This window comes from Eulemur rufifrons, chromosome 27, assembly GCF_041146395.1.
Source record: "Eulemur rufifrons isolate Redbay chromosome 27, OSU_ERuf_1, whole genome shotgun sequence".
NCBI lineage: Eukaryota > Metazoa > Chordata > Mammalia > Primates > Lemuridae > Eulemur > Eulemur rufifrons.
In genome coordinates, this window is record NC_091009.1 from 20,995,289 (window position 1) to 21,009,028 (window position 13,740).

General features: G+C 38.0%; 1 protein-coding gene across 1 annotated transcript in view; it reads left to right on the forward strand.

Annotated features, from left to right (window-relative positions):
* USH2A (usherin) overlaps window positions 1-13,740 on the forward strand; it is a 611,994-nt gene that overhangs the window by 378,852 nt on the left and 219,402 nt on the right. The window contains exons 38-39 of the mRNA XM_069459264.1: window positions 3,307-3,457; window positions 4,010-4,152. Of these exons, the coding sequence (XP_069315365.1) occupies window positions 3,307-3,457; window positions 4,010-4,152 (294 nt within the window). The remainder of the gene's footprint in view (window positions 1-3,306; window positions 3,458-4,009; window positions 4,153-13,740) is intronic.

Genomic DNA, 13,740 nt, shown 5'->3' on the forward strand with positions numbered 1-13,740 from the left:
TTCCAATAAGCATGTATATGTGCTGCAACATCTCCCAGTATTTGGAAAACTTTCCTTTCATCCCATGATCTTCTCTAGCTGCTGCCTCTTTTTCTACACCCCTTTAGAATGAGTGACCTAAAAGGAGTTGTCTAAGCCCACTATATTGACGCAGTCATTGTCCTCGCCTTGTCCTCTCTGCCTTCTCTGATCAGACCACTGCGCCTACCCCTGCACTCCATCTGCTCCTTACAGGGTCACCAAACACCTCCACCTGGCCAGGTGCAAAGTTTAACTCCCTTCTTCTTCTTTAAACTCTCAGCACATTTGACAAAGTTGAACAGTCCTTCCTTTTACATACGCTTTCTTTACTTGGCTTCCATATGCATGTTCTCTTAGTTTTTCTCCTAACCTCACTCAACACTCCTTCTCAGTCTCCTTTGCAATAGAGGCCGGCTCCTGACCTCAAAATGATGGTGGATTCCAGGGTTCGGTTCTCAGACCTTTTCTAAACTCACTTTGTCTACACTCACTCGGTAGTTTATTTCAAGCCTCAGCCTTTAAATACCATGTATACATTGACCCCCGATTCCTATCCAGCCTCATATCTGCAGCTTCTTCCTTGCTATCTCCACTGAAGATGTGTTATATACCTCTTACATGTCACATGGACAAAACAGAACCCTTAATCCCCTCCATAACCTTTTCTCCCCTCAGTGCTTCTCTTAGTGATGACATCACCATTCGCTGGGGTGTTTGGGCTGAAAGCACCAGCATTGTCTTTGTCTCCCTCATAATCTATTAGCAACACACTCCACACTCAACTGGGCAGCACAGTACGCACCACCTCCACTACCGTCACCCACACCTAAGCTCCTGTCGTTTTCTGCCTGGATTACTACAATGGGCAACTGCCCTGTTTCCACTCTTGCCCCCCGCCCTGATTAGCACAGAATGTTCTCTATAATTTTAGAATCAGATAGTGGCATTTCCTTTTTTAAACCGTGCAATGGCTCCAGCCCCATTTAGAATGAAATCTAAAGACTTTGCTGTGACTTTCAAGGCCCTGCAAGAAGTGGACCCTGCCTCTTCCTCCAACCTCTTGTCCTTTCCCTCTCCTTCTTGCCCCGTCTGGGTCAGCCACACTGGCCTTTCGACTGACCCTTAAACACAGCCAGAGCTTTTTCCTCCCTCGCTGCCTTTGCATGTACTGCTGTCTCTGGCGGGACTGCTCTTCCTCCAGACGACCTCACGGCCACTTCCTTATGCCATTGAGGTCCCTGCTCAACTGTCACCAAATTACATGTCCTGCCTGTAATCTTCCTTTCTAATCCCAATGTTTACCTAATCACTAAAATTGCACATTTCTTTTCACCTTCTCTCTCACCCTGCTTTATTTTTCTCCAGAGCACTTATGGCCATCTGGAATCATTTTATATACAGTATCTGCTTGTTTATAGCCCACTCCCTTCACTTAAATATAAGCCACTTAGGGGCAGGGGCAGGGGCAGTGTCTACGCAGTGCTATTCTCCCCGCATGTGAAGAACACTGATTAACGCAGAATGGAGCCTCAATAAATGTTTGTTGAACAAATAAATGAATTATTGATGAATTCAAAACTCTTACAACAGGTTAATGAAACATGTAATCTAATTCTTCCATTCTTATCGCTAGTCCTTCATTAGCCTCATTATACACAGGGAAGTTCTTCTGAATTGGAGAGGACACAAAACCCACACACTACACAAGGTTAGGTGTGAGAGAAGGTTGAAAGTGGATCTAGATAGTTCATTTGTTTTCATTATTTTGATCACTTCCCCTTCTTCACCAATGGCCTCTAGTAGTCCGTGGTCATTAGGAACTTATATTAGAATACTCAAAATGTTCTTAACAAATTATGTTATAGCAGCAATTAAGTTATATTAAAAGAAGTTCAGATCAGTCCAATGTAATAATAATAATAGTTAACAACTAATAATTACCAGAAGACCTCTGATCTCCACAACAATCCTATGAGGGGAAAATATTATTCCTACATTAACTTCCCTGTGAGTTGTACTTAACTCATGCTAGTTTTGAGCCCAGGGCCTGGTGAAGTATATGTAACTCACATCTCTTCACCTTGGGAGCCACATGCACTATTTTTCAAGTTGCATATAACTTGCACACGAAAAACAAAAAATAAGTTTTTCATTAAATTAGAAAGGATCGTTTTATCTTTGAAGTTTTTATTCTATAAATATTTTCATAATAAAACACTGGGGCCCCAAGGAAAATTTTTTTTTTCTAGTGTGGCAATCAATGTGTTAAAGACCAGAAAATACAGACTCAGAGTCATTAGGTGATTTTCCTAAAGCCACAGAATTTTGCTTAACTTGCTTTTGAGTTTTTGACTAGCTTTGGAACAGGTGATGATATGATAGGTCCATTCAAGTTATACCTATTAGAAAAATTAATTAAATAACCAGAGTCACCTTGTCCTTTTCTTTTTTTTTCAGTAGAATAGGCTTTAGTTTTACTCACTCCTGTTAGGCCTCCTAGAGCCATTCAAATAAGTTTCCCTGGTAAACTGTATCTGTGCTGAATTCAGGGCAGATTTGCCAGAGATTGAACTAGACTAGAAAAACCAACACGTATCCTCCAGCCTCCAACATAACGTCATAAAGGCAGGGGCAATATGAGAAGGGCTAATTGACTGTATAAAACACATGAAAAAAAAAAAAAGCTTAGTTTTTTCTATTTTCATAGGTGAGCAATAAGGCTGGAATATGCTATTTTCAGCCACTCATGTTTACTTAATACAGAAAAATATGATTTTAGCAAACTTCCCTTCCTTCAAAAGAAAAGAAAGAGAAGCCAACTGTGTTCCCGTATAGAGGTGCGATGCAGGTGGCGATGAGGGATGCAGGTGGCAATGAGGGACACAGGTGGGAAGAAGATGAGACCTGGACTGCTTCAATGTACCATCGCTTGGTGTGTTGAGCAAAGAGTTAAATTAAAAAGGTACTTTAATATTTGCTTCGCTAAATTCCCTCCATGTTTTCGATTAGATAAACAGAAGTACAGGTGGGGATGTGCCGCATATTCATTTGTCTTGCTGTTTGGGGGCCGGCTTTTAAGACCGAAATGCTAATGTCATTGTGTTGAAATGAACAATAAGGAAGGTACAGTAGTTCAGGAATGAAAATGTTAAATTAAATGGACCATGTTTAACATTGTTGTTGATCCTGAGGAACAGTTTTTCCAGTATATGGAGCATTTCGATTCCATCCAGCATATGTTCTCCACAGTTTTCTCTGCTCTAATTCATCTGTGTTTTTCGACAGCTCCAGATGGCGTGCTGCCTCCCAGGCTTTCATCTGCCACTCCAACCAGTCTTCAGGTTGTCTGGTCTACACCAGCTCGCAATAACGCCCCCGGCTCTCCCAGATACCAACTCCAGATGAGGCCTGGCCACTCCACCCATGGGTTTCTAGAGTGAGCTTTCCACTTTGTCCATCCTCCCACCAACTGGGTGATACAACATAGACAGAAAATTTTTAAAGAAGAGGTCAATTCTTATTTGTAACAAATGTAGGTTAGCCTATATAAAAGATCAGAAAAACTCCAAAAAGCATGCAAACAACCTAGAGGATAATTATTTGCTTTGTCAAAAATAGCTATTTTTCATTTACATGGCATTCAAAGTAAGATTTCTTCACACTAAACTTTTCATGAGCACGTGTGTTACACAAAGCAAGGACAGACCTGCAACTAACAAAAGGTTGTCTGAACTGTGGCTAGAAAATTACCATCCCTATTCCTCAAATCTACATGGCAATCGATCTCGATACTGCTAGAATTTACCTCTCCTGTAAACACAAGATTACAAACTCTCAGCCAATGGCCATTTATTTTAAAAGAGAGATCATTTGACAGCACAACATTGCATGTTGGCATTCTCTGAAAATTTTTGCTGTAAGATTTTACTTGTTTGTTATTTCTTTGAATCTCTAAAACTTCCTAATGCACCTTTCTTTCCCATGGTAGGTTATTTTCCAATCCTTCTGCATCGTTAAGCTATGAAGTGGGAGATCTCCAACCATACACGGAGTATATGTTTCGGTTGGTTGCCTCCAATGGATTTGGCAGTGCACAGAGTTCTTGGATTCCGTTCATGACCGCAGAGGACAGTAAGTGGTCTGAACAGTACACAGCCAAATGTCTTCTACATTAGGGAGTTTTAAATGTCTTCAATTTCTCCAAAGCAAAGAAATGAGCTTTCCCTGTCTTCTTGTCCTGTAGTGACAATAATCTTTTCCAGGGCAAGAGAGGGGGCTGGGGTCATCAGTCTCTCTAGAAAGAAGAAAAATGTAGACTTGAGGGGTTAACCCTACAGACAGGAAGAAGTGAGTCACAATAAATTATGGTATGGCCCCATTCTATCCTTCAGGGTACATCTGGGTGCCCTGTAAGGGAAAGGTTGTCATCTTCTGCTCTATGACCAAATGTTCTCTGTTTTAGCGGATTTCTGGCAGGCAAAAGAAAATGAAATATGGGCCTTACTTCGTAAGAATGCTTAGAGCATTCATGTACTTGTTCTTGGAAACAGATTCTATGGTACTTTTACTTGTACCTAAAAGACAGCCTCCAGGAGAGAGAAGTATAATCTGATAACAGTAATTCTGCATGTATTACAAAGGGTAGATTGGGATACTCATATTCAAGCAACAAAGAGAATTGTCTAGTTTTTAATGAAAAGTTATGTCTGCACATATATATATTGCTAGATTACATCTGAGAAATAAATATATGCTTATAATATTTGGTTTTATACAAATCACCCCTCCCAAAGCATATATATAAAAGTATAGATTTTTTTCAGAAAAGTTGGAAATTAAATCAAGCTACACAGAGTGAATGAGGACACTGTATCTTTGAACAATGAGGCTTTTAGAGTTAATCTTGTCAAGTCTTTTAATCATGGGCTTCTTAGGAGATGTTGCGCTGTTGGCCAATTGCCATTCTGGCTCTATACCCAACGAGAACCTGAGTGACTTTCAAAAGCTCACATATTATTATAATACACAGATATGGTGTTTGAAACGGTATCAGTTGCATATTAGATTGTTTTATCTCTATAATACCTTTAATTGTATCATTTTAGTGAGGATAAGACATCAAAGGAAAATCAGAATAATTTACCTTCTTTAAAGTTTATTTAAAAAACACACCATTATGAGCAATAATACATAATACTTAATTCATTGCTCCCAATTCAGAATTACTCCCTGGGAGCAAGTTAGGTACTTGGCAAGGACACATCAGTGTTTTTGGTCTCAGGGGTACCATTTAGTAAATTATCAGCACAGTACGATAAACGGCACCCAAGGCCCGGAAAGCATTAATGCACCACCTTTTAGGAGGAACATTACAGACACTCTGGGGAATCTGACACCATGGTCATCAATTGTATTCAGATTTATGAACTGGAGAGCTCACACTCAAAATAGATTTTTGAAGAAATATTTTTTTAAAACAACTGAAGACAGATTTTTAATCTTCTTAGATACAGCAATATGCTTGATGATTCTCCATAAAGATTAACGAAAAATAATTATTCAACCCACTGCAGAGGTGATGGCTCAGTAGAATGCAAGGTTAAAATAAGGGGGAGAGAGTTTTCTTTTCTTTGGCACCACAATTTCTTTTCCCCCAGAAAAAGAGAAATGCTCAAATTTCCTCAGTGATAGTCTGCCCACATTTCTTAACGAATGGAGGCCATGACCTCTTATCTGTAGGCAGGAAAGTAGCACATAAATAAAGTCCCAAACATTTCAAAACACCAATTTGCACAGCATCCTTTGTTGAGCAAACTTACCTGCCATCTCCTCTTACTAGAAAACAAGTCTTGGAGACTGTATATGGTTAGCATTCTCATGCACAGAGGAGACCCTGCTATCTTTGTGACTTTTAGGACCTAGGTTTGAAGTGAGTGGTATTAGCCCATCATTTTCCTTAAGTAAGAACTTGTAATGCTTGATTATATAGCAGGTATCAACTCAAAAAACCCAGCCACCATTTTTATGTAAATCCTTTCCCTGAACTGGGTGAACTCTTCCTTCCTCTGCTTTGCGTGTATAGTGTGAAGTCATACAGATAGCAGAGAGCAGCAAGCTGGCCATTTGCCCCTCCAGCTTATGCTCCTAGTACATACTCACCCCTGAGATGCAGTGACAGTGTCCTCTATATTTTGGATGTCATCAGAGATGGATGCCATCTCTGAAAGGCTGTGCAATTGAGTTGACAAAGACTGACTGATTGGCATTGGGCACAAGCAGTTTTTCTGTCAAGGCTACAAAGCATTGCTTATAAAACCACCCATGCTGACAGCTCCATGCCAGAATCACACTTCATACTTGATCCTGACCAGCACCTCCCGCTCACCAAAGTGCAATTTTCAATGTGGAAATTTCACATATCATCTTACAGAATAAAACAGAGAAGTCACCTCATGCCCACATTTAAATTTCATACCATCAACAGGCACCTTTCTGCATCAGCCAGAGCCTCAAAACTTCCCTGTGCCAAAATGGGTCACCAATGGCGATATTTTTAGTGTGATATTTCAAGACAGTGATTTTCATCAAGCCTGTGACACAGCTGAAACCAGAAAGAAAAACCTAGGCAGGAAATGAGCTATAGCCAGAGAAGCAAGTGCATGGGTGCAAAGAGAAGTTCTCATGAACAGAGGAAAGGGATGTAAGGAATTTTAATAGATTTTTTTTTTTCAAATAATTTGTCATGTACATCGGTGTGCCACCAATATCCAGTTCCATGCATTTTTAAAAATCTAGTGTGCTGATGCCAAATAATAATAATGCACATTTCCTATGAATATTTTAAATCCTGTTAAACGTGTGTTAATAAAAGATGTTTGTTCCAGCCAACTTGGTCAGTGTAGCGTTCGACTATTTGCAACCAGATAAATACAAACAACATGATTTCTTTTAATGTGCTGCTGGCAGTCCCAGCACCTGGCAAGTCTGCAGCTTGCAAAAATGCATTAAGATTGAGTTAGACTTGGGAGCATGTGATTAATAAAATGAAGACACTTGCCTAAGAGCTAAAAATTTTGATATCTTTAAACCATAAATAACCATCAGTCCTGGTTATATTATTGTTTCCTCTGTCCCTTGTATGTGTGCAATTTTTTTCGGGATGGTATATACATGAAGAAATTTGAGTTGGCAGGGAGGGCAAGTTTTTTCAAATTTCAGCTTAAATGTGGATATATTCTTTTGCCTACTAAAATCCTACCTTGTGTAAAGTATGAAGATAACCTACTTTTCCTTAAAAACGTGAATTCCTTAGGCCAATACAAAATCAGATAATCTCTTTTTCTGAAGATTTTCCAGTAAGAGGATGGAACTATGAAATATCTGATTATTTCAGTCATCTTAATGACAAACATGCATGGTATACACAAGCAATTGGATCAATTAATAACATTGAAACAGTTGTCTAAAATTCACTTCTATACCTCCAAAAAAAAACCCCAAAACCTGAATTTACTCTAGACTAAACTATTTAATTGTCGTATATTTTTAAAAATTTATAGTTTAAAATTCCACATTTATATTTTTAACCATTCATATAAGAGGCATTATTGGATAAAATCTGTGGGAATTGAATAGTTTATTCAGTAAGTTTACTTACACAATTTTTTGTGTGTTCATTATTTTGCTAGCAGCCTGACTGTTCATGAGTTTTGACCAGAGTGTGATAGAAAGATATATCTTATTACTTACACAGTGAGATTTTAAGTAGTTATGTGCTACATAAAGAAGTTTTGAGGCCGGGCGCGGTGGCTCACGCCTGTAATCCTAGCACTCTGGGAGGCCGAGGCGGGTGGATCGCTCAAGGTCAGGAGTTTGAGACCAGCCTGAGCAAGAGCGAGACCCCGTCTCTACTAAAAATAGAAAGAAATTATCTGGCCAACTAAAATATATATAGAAAAAATTAGCCGGGCATGGTGGCACATGCCTGTAGTCCCAGCTACTCGGGAGGCTGAGGCAGTAGGATCGCTTAAGCCCAGGAGTTTGAGGTTGCTGTGAGCTAGGCTGACGCCACGGCACCCACTCTAGCCAGGGCAACAGAGCGAGACTCTGTCTCAAAAAAAAAAAAAAAAAAAAAAAAAAAAGAAGTTTTGATCAATGACAGATCAGATATGCAGTAGTGTCCCATAAGATAATAGCATATTCTTACTGTACCTTTTCTACATTTAGATATATTTAGATACACAAATACTTACCAGTGTGTTATAACCACAGTATTCAGTACAGTAACACGCTGTACAGACTTGTAGCTTAAGACCAATAGGCTATATCAGCTAGGTTTGTGTAAGTATACTTTATGATATTTGCACAACAAAATTGCCTAATGATGCATTTCTTCATACATATTTCTGTTGTTAAGTGGCACATGACTGTACCGCTAACATGCTGTATTTACTTGTTGCATTAGATTGTGTTACTTTTTCCACATTTGTAATTGCACCGTGAACAGAGGCTGGGGCAATGAGGACAATTATCCTAGTATCTGGGTCCTACTTTACTTTTCCCCTTAACAGCCTTCATTCATCTTTCAGATACTCCTACTCGTTTGCAAAGGAACTAAGATTGTTCCATGTCTGGCAGGAGGCACACAGAGTAAAACCATAGTTAGAATGTGTAGAGCAAGCCTGTAGGAAAGGCATGTCCCCCAACATGGGGTGTCAGGAAAAGCTGCCCAAAGGAGAAGACCAGGAGAGCAGATAGGAAATGATTTATATTTAGAGTCCACTTTAATATTAATTTTCAAATTTACTTCATCACCATTGGTCTAGGAGAAGGTGAAAAAGGCAATTGCTATAATAGATGTCCACTAACACATGAGACATGGAGAGGGACTTCAGGGTGGTCTGTCCGTGGTTCAAGCCTCACAGTATGCGACAAGGAGAGTGAGGATGAGAGGCAAATGGAAGAGAGGGAAATCCCAAAAGTGATCCTTATTCTTTGCCTGGGTCAGAGGCAGGCTGCTGGCTGTCCCTTTGATTCAGCATTGGCTGCCCTGGCTAGGTTAAGGAATGTTCTAATTAGAAAGGCCTTTGCTAGCCCAAACTATGTGCTATTGAAAATGAAGAGGTGGGATATATAGAAAGAAAATTCCAAAAGGGAAAAAATGTTTGTTTGTTCTTATTCTCACAACCTATAATAAGAATAAAACATTCTGAGTCTATGTAACAGAAGGGGAAATAAAAATGTGATCTGAAATTCAATAAATTGATCAAGATAATTCTAGAGTAGGATTTTCCAAGTCATTTAATAAGTGCATGTGTGTCCTTAAGAATATTGAAATTTTAAAACTAATGTCTCATGGCAAACATACTTTTATGATCAGTCCATTTTAGTATTTAAAGTTTGAACTTGGATCCATAAGAGAGTTCTACGCAAGACGTAATAGGAATATTTTTAAATGAGCATGGACCATATTTATATGAATAGCTTTTATTTTATTTTATGAAGTAATATGAACTACATGTATCATAGTGCTTCAGAGTTATTTTGCTTTCTCCATTGCAAATATCTTTCCCAATTGCTTTAAATATTAATTTCTGAATGCTGACATGTTTATCATTTCCAACAGTGATGCAGGTGTCTGTTTTACACATAACAGAGGACCTATGATCAAAAGTAACATATACAATCTGCTGATTTTGAGAGCAAATTGGCTCTGCATGTTTGTCATGACATACTTTGTTTTCTGTTGCATAGATTTTTCTCCCAGATTCTTGAACTTTCAGAATTAACAAAAGCAGATATTTATGCTATTTTTGTATTTTATTTTTATATTGTCAGATCAAAAGGAACTTATTCAAGCTAAAAGTGACCAACAGAAAATCCCTTGAAAAATGGATTGATTAATGAAAAATTCTACCCACCTTTCCTTGAATTTCCTTCTTGAGCTCTTGAATTTCCTCTGGGGACATAAAGCACCCTGCTCTTCCAAATTTGAAGTGTTAGTAATTTTTATATTTCTTACATCTTTCAGCTCAAAAGTGAAGGTGACAGTAATAAGAAATCAAGCCTTTTCTAGGTTTTCCTATGTTTAGTTTAAGAAATGAAAAAAAAAATTTTATCACAGCTACCTTATTATTGCTTCAGTTTTATTGAGTGCCTATTATGCACAAGTCACTTTGATAGGAACTGCATATCTGTTCTCTCATATCTAGAGATGCTACCTGCTGGCCATTCACTAAACATTTTAGAAAACTTACCGTTTTTTAGCTTTGAAAATTAAATTGTCAATATTTGAAAAATCTCAGTGGACCATGCAAGATGATCCAGTGATAATTGCCACACATTGATATTTAATGGCATGGTATGAGCTTGTTCATAGTTTTAAGTGTCTCAAATCTTAAGTTCTTGGAGACTTTAAGTACCTGAAAACAGCTGACTATTAACAAAAAAGGTGCATGTATACCATAATAATTTTCTATAGCATTTTAAACAGCACCTGCCAATAAAAGAACATTGAGGTGTAATGCTAAAAAGATACATATATTCTTTTGATCATATTTTCTTACTTGTTTTGAAAACATCCCTGAAACCCTGATTTTCCAATGTTGATGAAATAAGTACAAAGGAGAGGAAAGTCTGCTCAGGATATGAAAGAGTTCAGGCAGGGACCTGTTTTATAAACTCTGCTTATCAACAGAGTTGATCAGCTACATTTGGAAAAATTCAGATAAAGTTTTGTGTACGTATAAGGGGTGAATGTGATGACTTTTAGATTTTTTAGCACCTTTTTCTGCCTTCATGAATTCTCCCATCAACACATTTTATTTTCTGCCCCAAACTTTCAAGGAAGAATCTGTTGCCATTCACCTCACAATATGCCCTGGTTCTAGAAGTCAAAACACTCTTCCTAACCTATTCCCTATTGTCTCGATCTCAGGAGAAATGGAGAAAAACATAGTCCCTGAATATTGGTTCTCCTACTTGGGGACTCTCAAATAGTACCCTTCCAATTCCAACAACCTTCCAGCCTTCAGATGTTCCTTCCATTACATAAAACAGTGCCTATGTTACTCAGCCCATTTCCTTTTTCAGCAGTTGTCAGGAAGCTGAAAGTTCATTTTTGTGCAAACCTGCAGTGCCCATTCTTAACATTTGTTTTGAAATACCATTGTTGTACCCTCTTCATTATCACAAGGCTAATATTTCTTTTTCTTTACTTGATTGGTCCTCTACATCTGGGTCTTTTATTATGAGCTGTCAGAAATTCTTTTGGGAAGTAGTTGGGGTATAAATAATAAATTGATAAAAGAATTCATGATTAAAGAGAAGATAGGATCCATCATTCTATTCTTCTGCTAACATGTCAGTAATGAATATCAAAAGGCTATATAAAAATATAAAAATTAGCATACAATATATTGCTTTATATAATTATACATCCATATATTTGCCCCCTTGATTTTTAATTCATGGGTAAATTCAGGGGATATCCATTTGTGGAGTTAACGTTACCAAAAAGAGCTTTTAAACTAAGTGAGTTTTTAATTAAAATGGTAAAAAAAAGCTGCTCCAGGGCAACAATGAGAGCATAACAAGAAAATTAATTGGTCAATCATGGGCAACTGTAACAGCAAAAAAAAAAAAAAAAAAAAAAAAAATGTAGAAGGTCCCTGAAAACCACGCAAAGTTCTATACACACTCAAGTTGTGAGTCATTCAAACTGTTTATTCATACACATACACACACACATACACACACGCACACACACACGCACACACACTTCCCAATACACAACCCAGAGTATAAAACTAAATAAGCAGACCCCTCTGCGAACAATTTTATTACTCTCTTTTAGGCTGGGGCTGAACTTTTGAAGCTGATGAGCAAAATAGTTTCCCATAAAAGATAATTTCATTTGCCAAAATGAAACTACTTTCCGTTATTAATGCTGTAATGAAATGGTTTGAAATATGAATCTGTGATCTGAACAGAAGGGATGCTCCTGTTCCCGGCTCCAGGAGGGAGTTCTCTAAACAATTACACCCACGGAGAGGGCTGTACGGTTGTATTTTCATCACCGGCCAGCTGAGCTGTGTGCCTGTCATCCTCCCGGTCTCCCCTCCAGTGACAGCCGCATTGACAACATGTTATACTCCACATTGATTTTACAGTTAAGGAGCTGATTGTGATATATAGGGATTTTAAGAATTCAGCTGAGAGGCTGACTTTTGCCTTTTATCATTCCATTAAAATTTTATAACCATCTTTTTCATGTCATTTCATCCATGAATTCTTACTTTAGAAAGTGATAGCTACTGCTGTGAGCATAACTTTTCTCATGTTCAGAGCTTTTTATTGTATTAGCAAACTACCCCAATTATAGTTATTACTCATGTTTTACATAATTGTGGTGACCCTTTCAACCATGCAAGGAGCAGGCCAGTTGATTTGTATATAGAATTAGAGGATTCGGCTTATCATTTTAAAGCACTAAATTGAAAGAGTGCCAGGAGTCAGGTTTTAACACTTCCCTAGCCAAAGGAGCTAATTAAGCTGCTTTCAGCTGCCTCTCCAGAATCACACAAGTTAGAGGACCCTTCTGCAACAAGAGCAGGGAGGCGATTCAGCCAGAGCGGGAAGCTAATAAAATGTATGCCGGCTTTTAAGGGGGGAAAAAAAATCGTGAAATTGAAACTGAATATCTCTTCTTGTCCAAGATAAGAGATCATCTTTAAGAAAAGGCTGTGTTCTGTGGGGGTTTGAAGTGCAAGTTCATCTCATTATCATGGATGTTTCACCTATAATACTATCATCATATTCGGGAGGAATAAAAGGCTTATCGCGCTCATCACAGAGAACAAACTGCATTGTTGTTGTTTCTTTTCCCTGAAGAAGCTCACAGTTTGATAGTTCACATGTGAGGAATAATTATGCAAGACCCTGATGAAAACCCTAATAGAAAATATTCTGATTTTTCAGTGTATGTTATTCTCTTTTGGGGAAAGAGGGGGAGATAGGGTTAGACATTAAAGACTTGAATCTCCACCATTGATTTTATGAGTCCCAATCTCAGGGGATTTAGTTGTTTTTGGTTTTTTTTATTTTTTTTTTTTTAGATTTCAAAACAACATTGATATCTTACAAGACTTACACTTGCTCTTCTTTGGGAAATAGCCAAATCTAGATGACAAGTATAAATAAGAAAGGAGCTATATCCCCATTTTGATATAATAATTGCTACTGCTACTGTATACCGGAGAGCAAAAGTAAGAAATGTCACAGTGGTTTTAAGAAAGCTTTAAAATGAAAGCTAACAACAGACTAAAACGGAAAATGTGATCTGTACCAAGATTGCTGGGTTTTTTGTTTTGTTTTGTTTTAGGATTTCTCTCTTCAAATAGGATACATTACCAAATTGTCAGAAATAGCTTGATTTCAGGGTTGGTGCACTGTGACATCTTTTGCCTCCAAAAGTAATTATGATTCTACCATCAGTCCAGTTGGTGACAAATATGTGGATCCTGTTGTGTGAAAGTGTGCTCGTGTAGCCGGCTGTTACTGCAGTCGCTGGCTTTGCGAAGCAGTGGTTGCATTTAAAATTTAAACCTTTGGTGTAACGCTGAATTGCATATACACACGCACATAATCAATGCTATTTTAAACAATTACTAAATCCAAGTATATCTTTTTCTTAAAGATTTTCAATAAAATCTAATGTTC